General features: G+C 37.9%; 1 protein-coding gene across 14 annotated transcripts in view; it reads right to left on the bottom strand.

The window, feature by feature from the left end:
* Window positions 1–4,500: 4,500 nt before the first annotated feature.
* The window catches only part of MBNL1 (muscleblind like splicing regulator 1), a 196,783-nt gene continuing 183,279 nt past the window's right edge, over window positions 4,501–18,004 (bottom strand). For 9 of the 14 annotated variants that reach the window (XM_024202997.3, XM_024202996.2, XM_024203007.2 and 6 more), the window contains 4 exons: window positions 15,467–15,502; window positions 14,657–14,751; window positions 11,105–11,179; window positions 4,501–7,932 (listed from right to left, as the gene is read on the bottom strand). In XM_024202997.3, the coding sequence (XP_024058765.1) occupies window positions 11,123–11,179; window positions 14,657–14,751; window positions 15,467–15,502 (188 nt within the window). In that variant the 3' untranslated portion in view covers window positions 4,501–7,932; window positions 11,105–11,122. The remainder of the gene's footprint in view (window positions 7,933–11,104; window positions 11,180–14,656; window positions 14,752–15,466; window positions 15,503–18,004) is intronic. The other 5 variants (XM_024202999.2, XM_024203001.2, XM_024203003.2 and 2 more) reach the window with 2 other exon arrangements.

The following is an 18,004-nucleotide window of genomic DNA, read 5'->3' as shown; positions in this document are numbered from 1 at the left end:
GAACCCTCATTCTTTCAAGCCACCAAATCATCTGACACTACCCCACTGGAAATGCACCTCCTGGGATGGAACACTGGTGCAGTTGACTGAGTGACATGGCAGCTCTTGACAGAGCAGCATATAAGAGAGAGGATCTCTCTATAATGTGATACCTGTCAATCAATCAACTAAAAACAACTATGGAAGGGCAATGCACATGGGCCTGGAGTGTATGTGCTACAGGCAGTTATAGTCAGAATTGCTGTATGACAACAATTTCTTGGCTTCACTTAGCACTTCTTCTATCTGACACGTTGTATTCCGAGTATCACCATCCCCTTGTGCGCTACACCTTGGTTATCTTCCCTCTTTGGTTTAGTCCTTTTTCTCCAGATTTGTATAACATATAGAACAGTGGACAAATGTAAAAATATTAATGACTAGACTTTAGAGGGGAGGGATAGCTCAATGGTTTGAGCATTGGTCTGCTAAACCCAGGGTTGTGAGTTCAATCCTCGAGGGGGCCATTTAGGGAACTGGGGTTAAACAAACAAAACACTGTCTGGGGATTGGTCCTGCTTTGAGCATGGGGTTGGACTAGATGATCTTCTGAGGTCCCTTCCAACCCTGATGTTCTATGATTCTAATGAGGCCCCTGGCCCATGACTGGGGCTCCAAGGTTCTCTTGCAATTCAAATAAATAAGATATTGCACTTACCTTTATCTTCTGAGCACTTCTTTTCCTCACATCCAATAATTCAGTCAATCAATGCTAGCTATAAAAATAGGGACAGCGTTATGGTGTATATGAAATTTACTGCTACTGAGAGCAGATTTTGTCCCTTAATGTTTGCATAATGCTGTGAACATGCATTGTTTGTAATGTGCTATACAAGTGCTCATTGTTATAAAAGCAGGAAGCATGATTTTGCTATATACATTTGATTCCAGTAAAAGAGCACAATCAACAGAAACCCTATAGACCCAATTCTGGTCTCATTTAGGTTAGTGTAACCTCTACTGAACATAAGGGCATTACAGGTGTGTAAAAACAGCCATAAATCAGCATAAGGCCCTGTCGGGTAACTATATTTGCCTCAGTTCAAGACTGGCATAGCAGAGCTAAGAACCAGGCCCTCTGCTTCTAGAGTTACTAGATAATTACATTCTGCTCAACCACACTAATTGCAAATACTCTCAGCAAAACCCAGGGTTGCAGCACTACCTCAGTTTCCCCACAACCATCATTGGCTTACTCCAGATGCTGTCCAGCCAAGCCATTTTAAAGTGTTCAACCCCTTCCAAGGGGACAGAGTCCTTAGTCCCCACTCCAATACATCAGAACAAGAGTCTCCTGCTCCGCTGGGCTCAGCCTTCAACCCCCTACTTTACACAGGCTCCCACTGGCAACCGCCTGTCTCATTGTCCAGCTGCCACTTCCCCATGTTCCTCCCCAGCCAGGGGACTCTATCCCATCTGGGCTTCTCTTCCAACTCAGGCTCCAAAGTAACCCTCTGTAGGTGCTTCACCCCAACTCAGCTGTGCACAGTCTTTTCCCCACTCTGCTTACAGAGCAGTGCCTTCCTGTGGAGGCCAGCCCCCTTGTTGTTAATCTTTAGGACTTCTTCTCTTCTCTGACTGCCTTCTCTCCTCAAGGCTTGCTACAGAAAAGTCCCTACAGCACCTTTCCTCAGCTAGCGTAACTTACCTGCCTTCTCTCCCCCTCCACTGGTAGCTTTGCCCAGGGACTTCCATTTCTGATGCCTTTTCCTCCTTTTAAGTCCCAGACCCTACACAGACATAGCAGGGAAGGGCTAATTCAGCAGGGCTGACTGGCCCCAAGCCACCTGGGTCTTAAATGGGCTGGCCACCCTCTTAGAGTTACAGGTATAAGTAGTTTGTATTTGAACCGGTTAAACATTCACTGACTGGCCCTCTTGGGGCACTCATTGGAAATCAGCATTGTCAACTGGTGGGCTGACTAGGCAGGGGCAAAACCAATCACAGAGCATCAAGTCTTTTCCTCCAGGGATAGAGAGAATAAAATCAGTTAACACAAATAGAACATAAACAGAAAACTCCCCCAGCGTGGGACTCAAGCCAGTCCTATAAACCCAGGTGCGAGCCCATACTCTTCTTGCCTTAACTACTGTGATAGCTTTTACCCTGAACACCTGTATAATGAGAGCAGGGAAGCTCAGCTGAAGGTAACCTGTTGCTCACTAATGACCAAGTAGTACCCATGTACGGCCTCATATCATGATGGATAATTAGATGAATGTAAGCTCCCAATATGATGCTGTGGCCAAAAGGACTAATGCAATCCATAGATGTTTAAACTGGGGAATGTCAGTAAAAGTAGAGAGGTTATACTAGCTCCGTATTTGGCACTGGTGCAACTACTTCTGGAATGTGTCTAGGTCTAGTGTCCACAATTCAAGGCTGTTGATTGATTGGAGTGTGTTCAGAGAAGAGCTATGAGAACAATAAAGGGATTGGAAAACATGCCTTATAGTGATAGATTTAGCTTATTAAAAAGCAGCTTAAGGGGTGTTTACTTGACCACACTTCGTAAGTACCTAGATGGGAACCAGAAATTTGATAATGGGCTCTTCAATCTAGCAGACAAAGGTAAAACAAGATCCAATGGCTGGCAGTTGAAGTTAGATAAATTCAGACTAGAAATAAGGTGCACATTTTCAAACAGTGAGAATTAACAACTGGAACAATGGACCAAGGTTTGTGGGGGATTCTCCATCAATGGTGATTTTTTAAAATTAGCAGGATGTGTTTTTCTAAGAGATCTGCCCTAGTTCAAACAGGAATTAATTCAGGGAAGGTCTATGGCCTGTGTTATACAGGAGGTCAGACTAGATGATCACAGTGGTCCCTTCTGGCCTTAGAACCTTTGAATCTCTTGCCTTTAGCTGCAACTTCCAAACTTAGGCATTGAGTAAACAGGAGTTTTAGTACAGGGCTAAACAACATAGTTGGTAAATTAACTCACCTTTCACACAGTTTCAAATGCCAGCATATGTGAGAGACAAGGTGGGTGAGGTCCTATCTTTTATTGGACCAACTGCTGCTGGAGACCGAGAGACAAGCTTTTGAGCTTACACAGAGTTCTTCTTCAGGTCTGCTGATTGTGTAAGCTGAAAGCTTGTCTTTCCTACCAACAGAAGTTGGTCCAGTAAAACATATTACCTCATCCACCCTGTGTCTCTGATATCCTGGGACTAACATGAATATAACATTGCATAGCACAGGTTGGCCAGCTAACAAACAGAATGGGGGGCATGGGGGGGAGGCAGAGAGTGGAATCCTGCAAATAGATTTTACACATGGATCCTCAATGATATTCCACATGGGAGTGGAAATCTCTGTTTGTGAATCTATTTGCAAGATGGAGCCCTGTTGGACAATGGCCAGACCACATCCCAAAGTGATACATGACCAGATTCGGATGAGGGTTTCTGCAGTTAAGATGGAGGTGTAGTAGCTGAGCTAAGTGTGGAGATAATTTCGCAGGCAATGGCCACATTCTGCTTGACTGTAGCCAGTCCTATTAGCCCCCGTTCCCAGGTGACAAAAATTCACATAATTAAAAAACAAACCAAATTAATTAAAAATGAGCGTTTGGAAGGTCCCGCAGGGGTACAGTTAGGATTTGCCCTTATGTGGGTAACTGGCAAGACATTGTTGGTATTTTTCTTGGGGGCACCAGTGCTGTATAATACCATCAATTTGTAAGTAGAATTTCCCATGGGGTGTGCTACTCAAAAATGATTGGCATGATATGGCTTCATGTCTCCAATGTGTACAACACTGAATGGACAAAATCCTCAACAATTTAATACTTTGCCTCCCTGAATAAATATAATTCTCAGGAAGCAGAAATAACCTTCTTTAGGGAAATAATCTACTTTTAATATTTTGCTTTTATGAAGTGCCTGTGAACTGAAGCTACGCAAATAAGGTGTAAATAAGCTACACAAATCAGGTGTACATTTTGAACCATGAGGGTAATTAACTATTGGAACTTCTGAATTACGGATTCTCCATCACTGGAATTCTTTGATCTAGACTGGATATCTTTCTTAAATATATGCTATAGCTCCACCAGACGTTATGAGCTTTTTGCAGAACTTACGGGGTAAGGATCTCTGGCCTGTGTTATGCAGAAAGTTAGATCAGATGATCAAAACAGTATCTTCTGGCTTTAAAATCTATGAATCTATAAAGTCAGGAACTCAGAAGATGAATGTTCAGTAATGCATGGACAGGTCTGTAAAGAATTGCAAATGTCTGATTTGGATATAATAGACTGTTTCATGGTCTGTATTGCATATGTAATATGGTGTACACTGTAAAATAAAAATATGAGAGCAGACAGAATCTTTTTCATTTAAATAATTCCCCCTTGGACATAAATGTGTGAATCCATTAAAAATGCACACAAAACAAAACAAATGTAATTTTTAATCTGAAATAGAAAAATATAATTAAGAAAGAGAAGTTTTATTAGGGCAATTTCACTTTATTTTTCCATACAGCAAGGTCAACTATAGCAGTAATAATAAAATAAGCATGGAAACAAATTGCAGCCCAGGACAGAGTACATAATTTGCAGCAACTACAAGCAAAAAGTAAGTCTGTGATTACATAATAGTAAAACCAAGCACATCTGTCCTTTCAGCAGATGAAAGTTGCAGGGTTGCAAGTAAGTGCAACGTTATTAATTAATCAGTGTGAATACTGAATATTCCAGATAAAATAATGGCCTAATCATTTTTATTTCCAGCTTTGGCTTATGTAATTACATGGTTTCTTGAGTGCTTTTCATTCAAATGGTAACATTTGATAGGTTTTTGTTTTTCACCTGCTAAAAGAACAGGACCATTACAATAAAAAATAATCACATAACTACAGCTACAGTGTGCTGTTTGGTTTGCCTGTTCATGATTTAATTTTTGTGAAAGTCAATATCTGTTTTGAAGATTTTTGTTTTGTGAACAATAAACCACTGAAATTGTCAGAAACTGCTTTGAATAGAATATATCCTTAATATAGTTGTTGGTTGTTTTTTTTGTTTTTTATTTTTTTTGTTTTTTATTTTTTTTTGTTTTTGATACTTTAAACATGCAGTAGTTTTTGAATAATGTACGGAATATTTAATCCATGATTTCACCTTGATGGTTTGAAGTACCTGCTTTTTTTTAATTTTTTTTTTTAAAGTAATGATTTTCAGGCAGATTTGAACCAGTGGAGCTTTTGTCAGTCATGAGATCTTGGAAGGATGGCATATCTTTCCAGCTGAAAAAATCCTGGCAAACTACAAGCTGTCCACATAAAGCAAAGCAACTTTTTTGAAGGGGTATGGAGTGCTAACTCTGTGCCACTTTTGCAAGCAATTTTGTTCAGCCTGTCATTTTATTAGCCTTAACAAAACTCCTTGTAATTATAGACATTTTTATTCAAAATAAGATCTTACTATTATACAGGTTTCTCTCTTTTTTGACTATATACAGAAGTGCAAAAAGTCAACCTTCTCTCTATACGTTCCCACATGCTAAACTGCAGCATAATCAACCCTCAAGAGTTTGCACACACGCTTTAATTCTTGTTACGTAAACTTTGAGTATTTGGATTATCAACAAAAAGTCCCTTGATCTATTGATTATGCAGCTTATTTATAACAAGGCCTGATATTCAGGGATTTCAAAAAATATTTAAACAATATTTTAACATTTGAAATGGATACAGTAGAAAATAAATTTTATTCTAATATCTAGGAACTAGATTTTCTTATAATAACTAATTACAAACAAAATAAATCATCAAAATATTATTCAATTGTCTGCCAGGATTGTTGCGATAGCAACAACTGAACTTCTTACTTAGCAATGATTATATAATTATAAGATATCCATATAAAAGATCTTTGTTCTTTTAATGAAAACTAGACAAGAACTAACAATGACTGACGTTCTTACATTGTAATATTAAATCAGTAAAATATAAATCATTTAGTTAACAATAATACAAATACTCATGACACTACATGTAAATTCAAAACTGAATATGTTATGAAGAAAAAAACCTACTTTTTAATTTTTTTATTTTTTTTTGTATTTTGAAAAAGTCATCAGTATAGTCTAATAAAACAAAATTCTATAAACTGAAATGGTATTCAACTGGTAATAGAAAATGAAAATGATCTAATAAATGTAAGAAATAAAAACTACATTTTAACAAGAAAAATAAGTAATATTCTGTAATGTAAGTAACTACAATAACATGTGAAGTCATCTATACTTTCTTAACACGATTGAAATTACATTGGTATGGGTTTTAACCCGTAATGTAATAATCTAAGGCTTTAATAGATGTACAGTACAATCAGTAAAATCAACACATCATTCTTATACTAGAAAGCATCTCTCTCAAGCATAAAAACTTGCAGTAAACTTGGAAGTATGGAAAGTTCTATAACTGAACTCACACTTCTTCCACTCCATGCTATACTACCAGTGACCTGGCCCCCACTTCAGCAGTTTGCTGAACAGAGCAAAAATATCCTTTACTAACTGCAACATCCAAACCACAAAAAGGAATTCCTTTGGATGAATCCATTCTTAAAAACTTGAATGCACATCTATTTTTTATTATTATTATTTTGTAAAGGCTTTCTAAGGCTATAAGCAGTTAATCTGAACCAAAAAAAAAAAAAAAATCACAAAACTCACCCAGGTATTTAACCCACCCAATTCTATGCTAATTAACATCTCAGTTTTTTCATATTTTGGTTTATCATGCATCTGATGTCAGTGCTTCTTTCTTCTTTGTTTAGAGTCACTATTTTGAAGTGTGACTTTGATGAAACATTTAAGCAAAAGTGAAATTCATCTCTGCAAAGCATTTATAGTCTTTTGACTTTTGACAGAGGCTATAAATAGAAGCAAAATAAGTTCCTCAAACATTTTTGTTATTGTGTCTCAGAAATGGCTTTTCCCTTTTGTATATTGAGTTATTCAGTATAATATGCATAAATTTTACACTACAATGCCTTAAAATAGTTTATATATATTTATATGTCCAGTATGTGTTACATTAATCTGTACTGATAGTTTGTTTTTCTGTTGTCTACTTTTATTATAGGTTGAATCGGCCATTTCTGAGACAGCTTTGGTTTTGAAACAGAATGGTGCCTTTGACTGAATAGTACTAACAAAATAAGCAAAAATGTGGCTCTGAAAATAACACTGCAGAAATAATACTCTAATTTGATGTACAGTCTATGGCACTTCATGAGAATCCTTAACAACATGGTACTTAAAGCCATTGATGTGCTTTAAAATATACACAGTTGTGGTTTTGCTTGGCACATTCATCTCTGTCAGATACCTCTCTTACCACTTCTTACAATCTATTACATTAAAAATATTACTCTTAAACAAAAATTACTGTGCATGCACGCTCTCATCTATAATGGCAATTTTAAATACAAGGTGCACCTTTGTTATTTGTAAACCTTGAAAGAAATAAATTTACTTTAAAAAATTATATCTTGGTCTACAGACGTACCAATACATAATAGATTTATGATTACATCATAGTCTGTCTTTTCAAGATGACATATATGATTATGTAGGAAATAGACTATGTATGCATATTTAAATATATAGGCATACCTCTGTGCTAGAAAAGATAGACAATGCTGTAGATTTAGACAATAAGATCACCTCAGCACAAATATCAATTAAATGTACAAAGTATATAGGCAACAGTGTGCAGTGGATTTCCAAGTTGTCATTTCATCTTGTTAACATGCAGTATGTGGATGTCTTACTGCTGAGGGAATTTTTGTGTGTGGCTTGACGGTATATACATTATGGCTAATGCTTGTGTCCTTTTCTCTATCCAAGCACACTGTCCTTTTCTCTTTAGTATGATCTAGAAAGGGAAGCAGGCAGAAAGAAAATGAATTTAGCATTTTCATTCATTTCCTTAAAGCAATCTCAACATGAGGCGAATCGGTCATTGAAGTCAAGAGGAATTTTGCTTACAAAAAGGCTACAGGATTGTCCCTCAAATAATTTCTTCACAGAAAAGTTTTACTTTGCAGACATATTAGACATAATATACATATTGACCATGTATAATAAAATAGTATCCTGTTGCTCTTGAACAGTGGTTCTCAAACTTTTGCATTGGTGACCCCTTTCACACAGCAAGCCTTTGAGTGCAACCCCCCCTTCCAAATTAAAAACACATTTTTTATATTTAACTCTATTATAAATGCTGGAGGAGAAGCGTGGTTTGGGCGTGCAGGCTGACGGCTCATTTGAGAACCCCATCTCTTGAATTTTATAGCCTCCTCTACCTAGTAAAATCTTAGGATTAACAGTATACCACTCACTTACTGGCTTTGTGTTAGGGGCCATGTCCTGGTCCCACTGGAGTATGCGGAGTCAGTAGACGGTATTCCCATTGACTTTGTTGGGACCAAGATTTTTGGGTAACATTTTCAAAAGTGCCTAAGCAACTTAGGAGCCAAAGTCCCAGTGACTTTTAATGAGACATAAACACTTAAGTGCCTGTTGTTTTGAAAATAGAATTTAGGCCATTAAGGGATTAAAATCCATTGAAATCACTGGGAGTTAGGTGCCTGAGGCTTTGGGCCTAAGTCACTTAGGTGCTTTTGAAAATTTGAAAAAATTGGCCTAACAGAATAATAAGGAACTTGTATGATTCCATATATTAAATAAATAGTACATTCTCACCTTAATAAAGCATTCCGTTTTGGCACATCATTTCATTAAGGTCATAGCAGAAATAGAAAAGGCCCAGAGAATGGCAATAAAAGTAGAAACTGAGAAAGGGGAGGTGATGTTTTATATCAGGAGAAATTGAATAGATGATATAATTGGGTGAGGAGACAAGTAAGGGGAGAGGAATAACTGGAAGTAGTTTTTAAATGCAATAATAAATTAACCTGTGGAAGTCACTGTTGTAGGATAATGCTAAAGCAAATAGCTTAGTGTGAATTTTTAAAAAAAGGGCTGGACTATGACTACAATAATATCTGAAATCACTCCAGCTAGGATAAAAGTTACAAGGGGTATCAATCCTTTTCCTTCAGAATTGATCATCAACTAGTGTCAAGAATAAATTGCCTCTGCTGAAGAAAGATTACAATGAAGGGGCTATGAAAATCATTGATAAAAATGGAAACTAGGTACCTAAATACCACAGAGGATCTTGGCCATAGTGAATGATAAGTTATTTACAGCTCGAACCTGACTAGTAGACAGTACCTCTGTAGTGGGATGGGGGTGGGAGTGAAGTGCTATATTTACTTGCTGCAGCTATTAAGTTAGCCTAGTGTAGTTGGATAAGATACTGTATCCGACAGAAACAAAAAAGAACAGCCCAAATCATAAATTTAAACTAGGATTTCATCATAGAAAGATCAGAGGGAAAAATCGCTACAGGTAAAGTCAAGTAAAAGTCTTTCTTTGTGAAGAAAGGTTAAATTATAAAGATCTGAAACATAATATCTAGGACTGTAGTTCAAGCCAAACATATGCAAGTAGAAATTGAGCTTGTATTCTCAGCATGACCTCTCTCTCTACTATGTAACCTATTTCACAAAAATATCACACATAATTTATCATAATTTGGCAGCCTGCGCTCAAGAGAAGCTACAGGCTGAGTTAGGCTGATGACTAAATTCTCATTCTCAATTACAGAGTCTGCCTTAGCAGACACTGCAATTTAATAGGTCTTTCTAAAGCAACTCTCAGTAAAGAGACTTGTCCCAAATATGGCCCACGGGGCATAAGAGATAGTGGTGCCTCTGTCCAGTCTCAAACAAAACCTAAATTCTCATTTAATAAACTCTGGTTTTATTAATGAGAGTTCATTCCAAAATAATACTATATGAGCCCCATTCTAAGCTTGGCTGGTCCCAGGGTTACTTTCCCCTACAGAGCAGCAAGATGGCACTAGAAGCTGAAGCCCACTCTAATGAGATGGCAGCATTCTCCAGTTACTTCACCCTGTTAGAAGGTGTTGGAACCTTACAGGGAGCTGCAGGTCAATTATTGCTAAATCACTGGGGCAGACTTGGCTTATCAGACTCCACCTCCTTATATCTGCCATAGTGAGTCAACAGTAATTAACATGGCACTTCCTGTTCCTGCAGGTTTCCAATTCCAGCTAACAAAGTGGGGGTATTAGAGCAAATACTGGTGCCCCATCACAGTGAGTGTCAGTGCTAACAACCTGGGGCCTCCCCTCCCCAAAAGGCCTTTCATGTACTTGGGGTATGAACAGCATTAATTTAAAGTTGATAACTGCTGTATCTTTTGGAGGGGACAAACACAGGGCAGATAAAAAGAAACTTAGTTCACTACATCCTGAGCCCCCTGAAAATGGGAGGCTGATGTTTTAAGAAGCAGATCACATAATTAAGGGTGAAATGCAGAAGGCTGGAAGCAAGATTCTCAACATCACTTAAGCCTAATGGTTGAGGAATGGTCTCCTCACCATTCAACATTATGAAAAGAGTCTCTGCACAAACTCCAAATAAGCTAGCAGAAAGGGTATGGTTGCAGGTGGGATAGGGAAGAGATTATTGATTCCACCATCACGTACATCACCTGCAAAAGTAGAGTGGTGGGAACTCTGGTAAGTATTGTAAATTACAGGCTACTGAGTAGCTGCTGTGCAGAATCTGTGAGATCTGTTTCTGGGAAGAGGGGAATTCAGCTTTCTGCCTGTTTGACCCTTGGCCTCTGCTGAGAGTGTCAGGAAAGGTGATTGTTAATGCCAGATGTGGCAGCCTTGTGATTCTGTTGACTAGGGTAGATTGAAATCACCAACTCATTTCACACACACACTTGTCAGTTTCTGTAATATTTTTTAAAAATCATTTCTATATGAATGCTGTGACTGACATATGCCAGAAGTTGAGTAATGTCAAAGAAACCCATATCAATTCTTTCATAACATTTTTCCATAGCTTTTATTTTTTTAAAATCCAATATGTCCCTGAAAACACCAAGTTATACACATACACAAAGAGTATGAAAACTATGCAAGCAATACATTGGAAACTTACTGTTTGATGACAAAATGTCTACATCTGTGTAACATACTTGTGGCTAGTCAGATGTTCGGCAGATATTATGGGTATCTATAGGTAAAAATGTAAACAATGAATAACATGTGCAACAAATCAACCAAGAGAGAGAACATTTTATTAAAGAACATAACGGTTCAGAAAAGTGGGGATCAGCTGTGAGGTGGTGGACTTTATACTATAAGTTAAAGTAAACTGAAGTGCTAAAGTAGCACCTTAAAACTGAAAAACATTGTGGTAAGTACTGTTTGACCAGTGTAAATAAGTATTATTGTTTGTTTAGAAAGTAAGAGAAGTTAAAATCTACAAAAGTTCATGCAGTGCAGTAATTGAGAAGAGCCCTTTTTGTTGGCCTACACAAAGTTTTGTGATTTGGGTATTTCATTTGAAACAATAAACTCTACAGTTAAACAACTTTAGCTAAATTTTGCACAGTGATCATTAACTTTGGGTGTCTCCATTTTTGGGTGCCAAACTTAAGATACCTTGTACGCTGTTTTCACAGAGAGTGAAGACCCACAGTTGAGCTGAGCTCAACTTCCTCCCCTATAAAAATGTGGTACAAAGTGTCAAAGTTTGGCACCAAAAAAGGAAGGCACCCCAAACTAGTGAACAATTCTCAAAATGTTGGCCTTTGTCAATAGAATTTGCAATGGCTCCTAAAATTTATCAACTCATTTTCCATAGTATTTTTTTAAAATTAAAACCACAAGATAATATTTAGAAGTAGCAAAGAAGCAAACAAGTCAACCATCTCTCTGGAGCCCGATCCTGCAAGCCTCCAATGGGTGGCACATAGATTGAAGTCAGTGGGAGTGCATGTACACAGGCCTTGCAGAATAGGGCCATCAATGAGGGAAAACAGTATTGTGTTTTCATCGAATTACAAATGTTAAAGGAATTGTACATAAACTTTCATCACAAACAGGACTGGGAAGAGGAAAGACGCATTTATGTATAGAAAAACAAGCCCTGCAATATGATGTGATACTGATTTTTTCAAGGTTAACAGCTATTTACAGTCATACAAGTTATATTTCCCATCAGCTAATAAGTTTGATACATAAACCTGCAAAAGAAAGGGAGGGTGGAAATATTTCTCTAAAACAAATTCAATGTTTTTAGTGGTTGGTTTTTTTTTTTCCACCTCTAATGCCCTCTCTTTACCTGTCATCTTTATACAGTTTTACAGCATTGCCAACTTGCACAGAAATGTGCTCCAAGCATAATGAAGCTTCTCATACCATTTTGTCTACTGCTGCAGGAGAAGATGTTGCACCCAACTGTGTAGAAGCATCAGGGATAGTGCTGTCGAAACATACCAAGGACCTTCAACACCAGTCAATGAAGATGAAGGGCCAGATCTTAAGACCTTCCGCATGCATGCGCATTGCATTGTGTGGCATTAAACAATTTCAGCATTGCTTACATACTATATACATATATTAATTATATATGTATATATTGAGGTTTGGCTGCAATACTTTACTGAAGTGTGTTATGAGGGTCCAGGGAGGATATGCATGAAATGGTCAGATTCTGCAACAGAAAGTTTCCCTACAATCCCTATGCGTGGTACCTCACATAGAGAACAGGCATTTTGTGGTTTTGCTCACGCCAGCAATTCTTAGGGGTATGCAGGCTATACAATCAAAATTATTTGAATTGTGCAGTAAATGACTCATGCTGTTAAGATATGTCTGACATACAGTAGATTTATTTGGCTGACACTTATTTACAAGAATGATAACTTCTCCATGAGTATTCCTGGATATTAAATTATTCTTATTCTGGGCTAAATCTGTGAGAGACTTAGTTACTCACCAAAAAACAAAATTAAGCCTTTTTTTCCTCTAGCAAAAAGAGGTATGTGGTGAGAAATTACATTCAGCTTCTGTGAAAACTGACCAGGTTATTGTTTGGGTTTTTTAAATATCTAAATAACACAAGGGAATCTGATGTGCACACTTATAAATCATTATACCAGTGTGATTTTCAGGTATGATGGCTAAGATGCCAATTACTGCATATGCCACCAAAGAGTTTACAGTTGGCTTAGCAAAAAAGGTGGTGCATAGCAAGCGACAGGATACTCCAGGTCAAATACTAAGGCTCGGGGCCTGACCCCGTAAGCGGCTCAGAGCTCTCAACTCTCAATGAAAAATGTACAGCGCTCAACACTTTGCAGGAACAGGTTCCTGATTTCTAGAACTAGCATCCTATTTTACAAGTGCAGTTGCCTGCAGGTGCAGAGGTGCAGGTGCAACAGATTTCAGGCACAAGTACTACTGTCCAGAGCTCCGACTACTTGATTGGATTTTTAAAAAGTGCTCAGAGTTTAATTGAAGCAGAGTTAGGTCAAAGGTAAGCACTTTTGAAAATCCTGGCCTTAAATACTAGCATTTACTCCTGCAATTAATTGTGAATGCAAAACATCCCCCACAAAATTGGAAACTGAGTTAAGGACATTTTTAAAAACAAACAAAAAAAACGTAAAGGCATTTGTGGGCCTCCCAGTGAATTGACTGAGAGCATTACTTGCATTTTAGCACAGAATTTGGTGCTATGATTTTAGCACAATGATAATGTGCCCGAATTCTAAATTTGCAGTGTGACTTATAAAATTTATTTCTGGGTAGATTTAAATAAAAGAGAAAGGAAATGGTCTTTAGAATGTTTTTATTCTTTACATTTAATGTTCCAACTATGATGTAGTATAAAACAACTGAATTTTTAACAATCTATTGAGCTAAAACACTAGGCCAAATTCCATCCTCATTTATGTAAGTGCAGTTTCCATTGGAGTAAATGGGAGATGCACCCATGTAAATGGGGGCCACAACATTTATCTTTACAGCGTTGTTTGTGGCAGTGCAAGGAGAAGTTTAACTTCCGGTTTAGCTTGTTAAGCATTTATTTTCATCCTTATTTTATGCATCAACATTCATGGTGGTAGTTTAGAAAGAGTTTAGTCAGGTTTATAATGGCCATTCAGTTAGTTAAAGTTTGTCCATTATAAAATTAATGAGGCCTCTCCTAACTAATTCACAAGTTGAGACAAAGATTTACAAGTGTGCCTCTGGGTGGCGTAAGCACAAATGTTTTTGTTTTGTTTTTTTGAAGAGATTCAGAACATGTCCAGACTCTTAAATTCCTGATCCTGTAATCCCTCCATGCACAGCTCCCACTGGCTTTGACCAGAGTTTTGCATGCAAAAGAACTGTAGGCTTTATGTGCACAGAAAAATTGGATTCTGTGTACTATGCCTGTCTCTTTAGATCTATGAAAAGATAAATAAGCTACATGGCCTATGAAATGTCAAGACTGCATCAGAAAGTCTCATGTAAAATATTTTTAGCATCAGAAAAGGAGCTGTAGCACCTTCTGAGCCTGAACAAAAGCTTACTAAGCTATGCTACAGCTCTTAGAGAGAATGTGTAGGCCAACAAGAAGTAAAATCAGAACCCCCATGCTCAGGAAAAGCACCAATTTCAAGTTGTTTTTAAGGAACAAAGCTGTAAATTAGCAAACCTGGTTGGCTGTGGCTGTTGCAGCGAAGGGGACACTTGTGGCAGATGTTGTTGCTGCAGACACAGTGGCTGGCGTAGCACCGTGCACCATGGGAACTTTCGGAAGGAAAATCATATAAGCCAACATATAGAAGAGTGTAGCGGTATGGGAACCATGGCAACATGTGATAGAATAATTGAGCATGGTATTTATCATAGCAATAAGCCATGTGACGAGACATCATTGCCAGCGAGTGACATGCAATCACAGTGCAAAGCAGGACAACATTCCAGGGAGAAGGGGAGAAAGGGAAATGAAAGAGGAAAAAAAGGGAAAAATGCTTGTTACCATCAAATCAAGAAAATCAACACAAACAAGTTCAATTGTTTCAATATGAAATCAACCAAAGTATTTTAAAATGTCCTTATGTTTACATGTTTATGTCTAAACAAAAACACAAACAAGAAAATCCAACCCAAGTATCTACCACACAAAAATTAATCAGTTTGAATGAAAGTATATTTTATATTACTATAGTAAGATACAGTATGTTACTTAATACAAGATAGTTTCTAAACAAACTCATAGTCCAATCAAAATCCACCAAGGAAAAATGTGCAATTCACAACACTACTATCCAACTTCTAGGTGTCCATGTCAATTAAATAAAACAACTGCATTTAATTGACAGGTGTTAGTGCAGAGGGTGTGATGGGGGTGGGGGGAATGGATTGGCACAAGAGCTGTAAGTTAAAACCTAGCAGTGGATTTTGAGGGTCTGTGAGCTGCACCACAGGTTTAAGATAATCAAGAAACAAAGCTGGCACCTACCAACACTTGTAGCGGGTGTCATGCACAATATTGAGCCTGCCCATCATGCATTGCAACAGGAAGGTGGATTTGAAAAGGGAAAAGAATTAAAACAACCCATCACACGTGTAATTAGAAAATTTCATTTGAACAAAGAAGAAAAATTGTTATTATGGGAACAGTGGCATGTAACTGTCAGCACAATCAAATCATACAATAGCACAGTGATCAATTAGAACTAGTCTTAAGTGAAGAAAAAAGCTGATTGAACTGTGTGCTGGTACATTTTGTTTGCCTTTATTTCTATATAGTTTCATTTGTCTATAAAATATTACTAGAAAAGGTCTCGAGGCTTATTTCAAAATTCTGTTTTAATCTCATTCATTTTTTATCTTTCTGACAAACTTCGTTAGCATAAAAATAAATGTGTATTTCTTTTAATCTATATTTTATTAAGATTAGAGGAAATGATCAAACATGTTATTTATCTTTAACACTCTCAGGGTAAGCCAGCACCCAAAATTATGTTAATCCTAGCACTAAGATTATATGGAGATATGCAGGATAATAAAGAATGAAGGAGTGGGATTGCTTCACCCGTTCTCCAATCCATATGCACAGGGGATCCTCCACACTGAGTTCTCCCTGCCTAAACCCGTCAGTCTCTGATGCTGCTGAGGAAGGAAGCAGAGAGTGCGCAGGTTGAGAGTTGGAGCAGGCTAAGGGAAACGTTCTCTTTTCTGCAGTTGTCCCAGGAAGAGATGGGGCCAGGGACAGTTGTGGGGGGCCTGCCAGGGGCCAGAGCCGGTGTGGAAGGGCAGGGAATCTGTGCAGATGGCCCTGCCCCCCAGCAGTTCTTCTGAGTATCCACCACATTTGTAGCAGGCCAGCTGAATAATAGGGGAGAAGGACTACATGAGGGGATGGATCCGCGTGGAGTTTCCACTCAGGGCTACCTTGTGTGGGTTTTCCCATAGGAAGGGATGGTTCGACCCACGGTTAATCTTGTGTCCTTTATTCCTCCAACCCCTCTAGAGGAATCTCATGTGTCTTGGTACTGCATAGGTGTTAGGACTAGGATTGTGTGAAGAAATGGTTTCTCAGTTCATTGGCAGTTCCAAAAAATAAAAAAATAATTCATCTTGGGTCCAATGACATGCTTTGTTTGAAATGAAGCATTTTATTTTGATTTTGAGCTTTTAAACAAACATTTTGATTTTTTCTTTTTTAACAACTGAAACAATTTGGCAAATTCATGAAATGTTTTGGTCAACCCGAATCTGCATTTTTTGCTAAATTTTTGCCCAGCTGTAGTAAGGGCAGTGGTAATTTTGCATACAGTATTATTTACAATATGTAGACACTGTGGGGTAAGCTGAAGATGAAGTGTCAGCTTTAACTCTGATTTTCCTCACATTATTTATTTTGTATTTTAAATACAGGATAAAAAGTGCAGGTCTCCCACATAGCCCCCAGCACAAGCTAAGCATACTTGACTGGCACTGTTTCTACACTGAAGAACACACTTTTACTGACCATATGTTGTTGGGTCTGTGGGCCCATTGACCTTAGTAGAACATCAACAGTACTTAGATAATTGTTCAGTTGAGAGAGAATCTTGTAGCCTGTCACTCTCTTTGTGCTATATAAATACATCTCTACCCCGATATAATGCTGTTCTCGGGAGCCAAAAAAATCTTACTGCATTATAGGTGAAACCGCAGTATATCGAACTTGCTTTGATCCGCCAGAGTGCGCAGCTCCCACCCCCCCCGGAGCGCTGCTTTACTGTGTTATATCCGAATTTGTGCTATATCGGGTCGCATTATATCGGGGTAGAGGTATAATAATTAATGAATAAGAAATGAATTCTCCAAAGAGACATCAATGTCAATAGAAGCACTGCATTTTTAGGCATGCCCAACTGCCAGTTTTCAAATTCCAGTACTTGGCAATCTCATTTATTTTAGCTAGCTCCATATTGAGAAATCAGTATTTGCATGTTTTTGTTTCCTACCTGAAGCTTAAAAATTATAGCATTATAAACAAAGGGCCCAATTCTTCATGTTCCATCATACTGAAAGTTTTTTAAAAAGACTTTCTTCCCTATTTAATCATATTGTTAAGATAAATTTACTCTGATATGAATTAAAATAAATTAAATAATGAAGTCCTGAAAATGGCCATCATATGAAACTGGAAACAGACTCTGAAAGACACTGTCTGTAGGAGCTATACTATTAGCTTAGAGCGACAAGGTGGGTGAGGTAATATCTTTTATTGGACCAACTTCTGTTGGTGGGAGAGACACAGGCTTTCGAGCTGACACAGAGCTCTTCTTCAGCTCTGCGTAAGCTCACAAGCTTGTCTCTGTCACCAACAGAAAAGTTGGTCCAGTAAAATAAATTACCTCACCCACCTTGTCTGTAATGTCCTGGGACCAACACGGCTACAACACCACTGCACACTATTACCTGGATACAATATGGCAATAACAAAAGGAAAGTATTGTGCCTGAATGGTGATACATGTTATCTTCCTAGCTTGTGCTATGTGGTG

This window comes from Terrapene carolina, unplaced genomic scaffold (assembly GCF_002925995.2).
Source record: "Terrapene carolina triunguis isolate 2854851 unplaced genomic scaffold, T_m_triunguis-2.0 Scaffold88, whole genome shotgun sequence".
Lineage (NCBI taxonomy): Eukaryota > Metazoa > Chordata > Testudines > Emydidae > Terrapene > Terrapene triunguis.
Note: the sequence above shows the minus strand (reverse complement) of the source record. Positions and strands in the feature narration are given on the sequence as shown.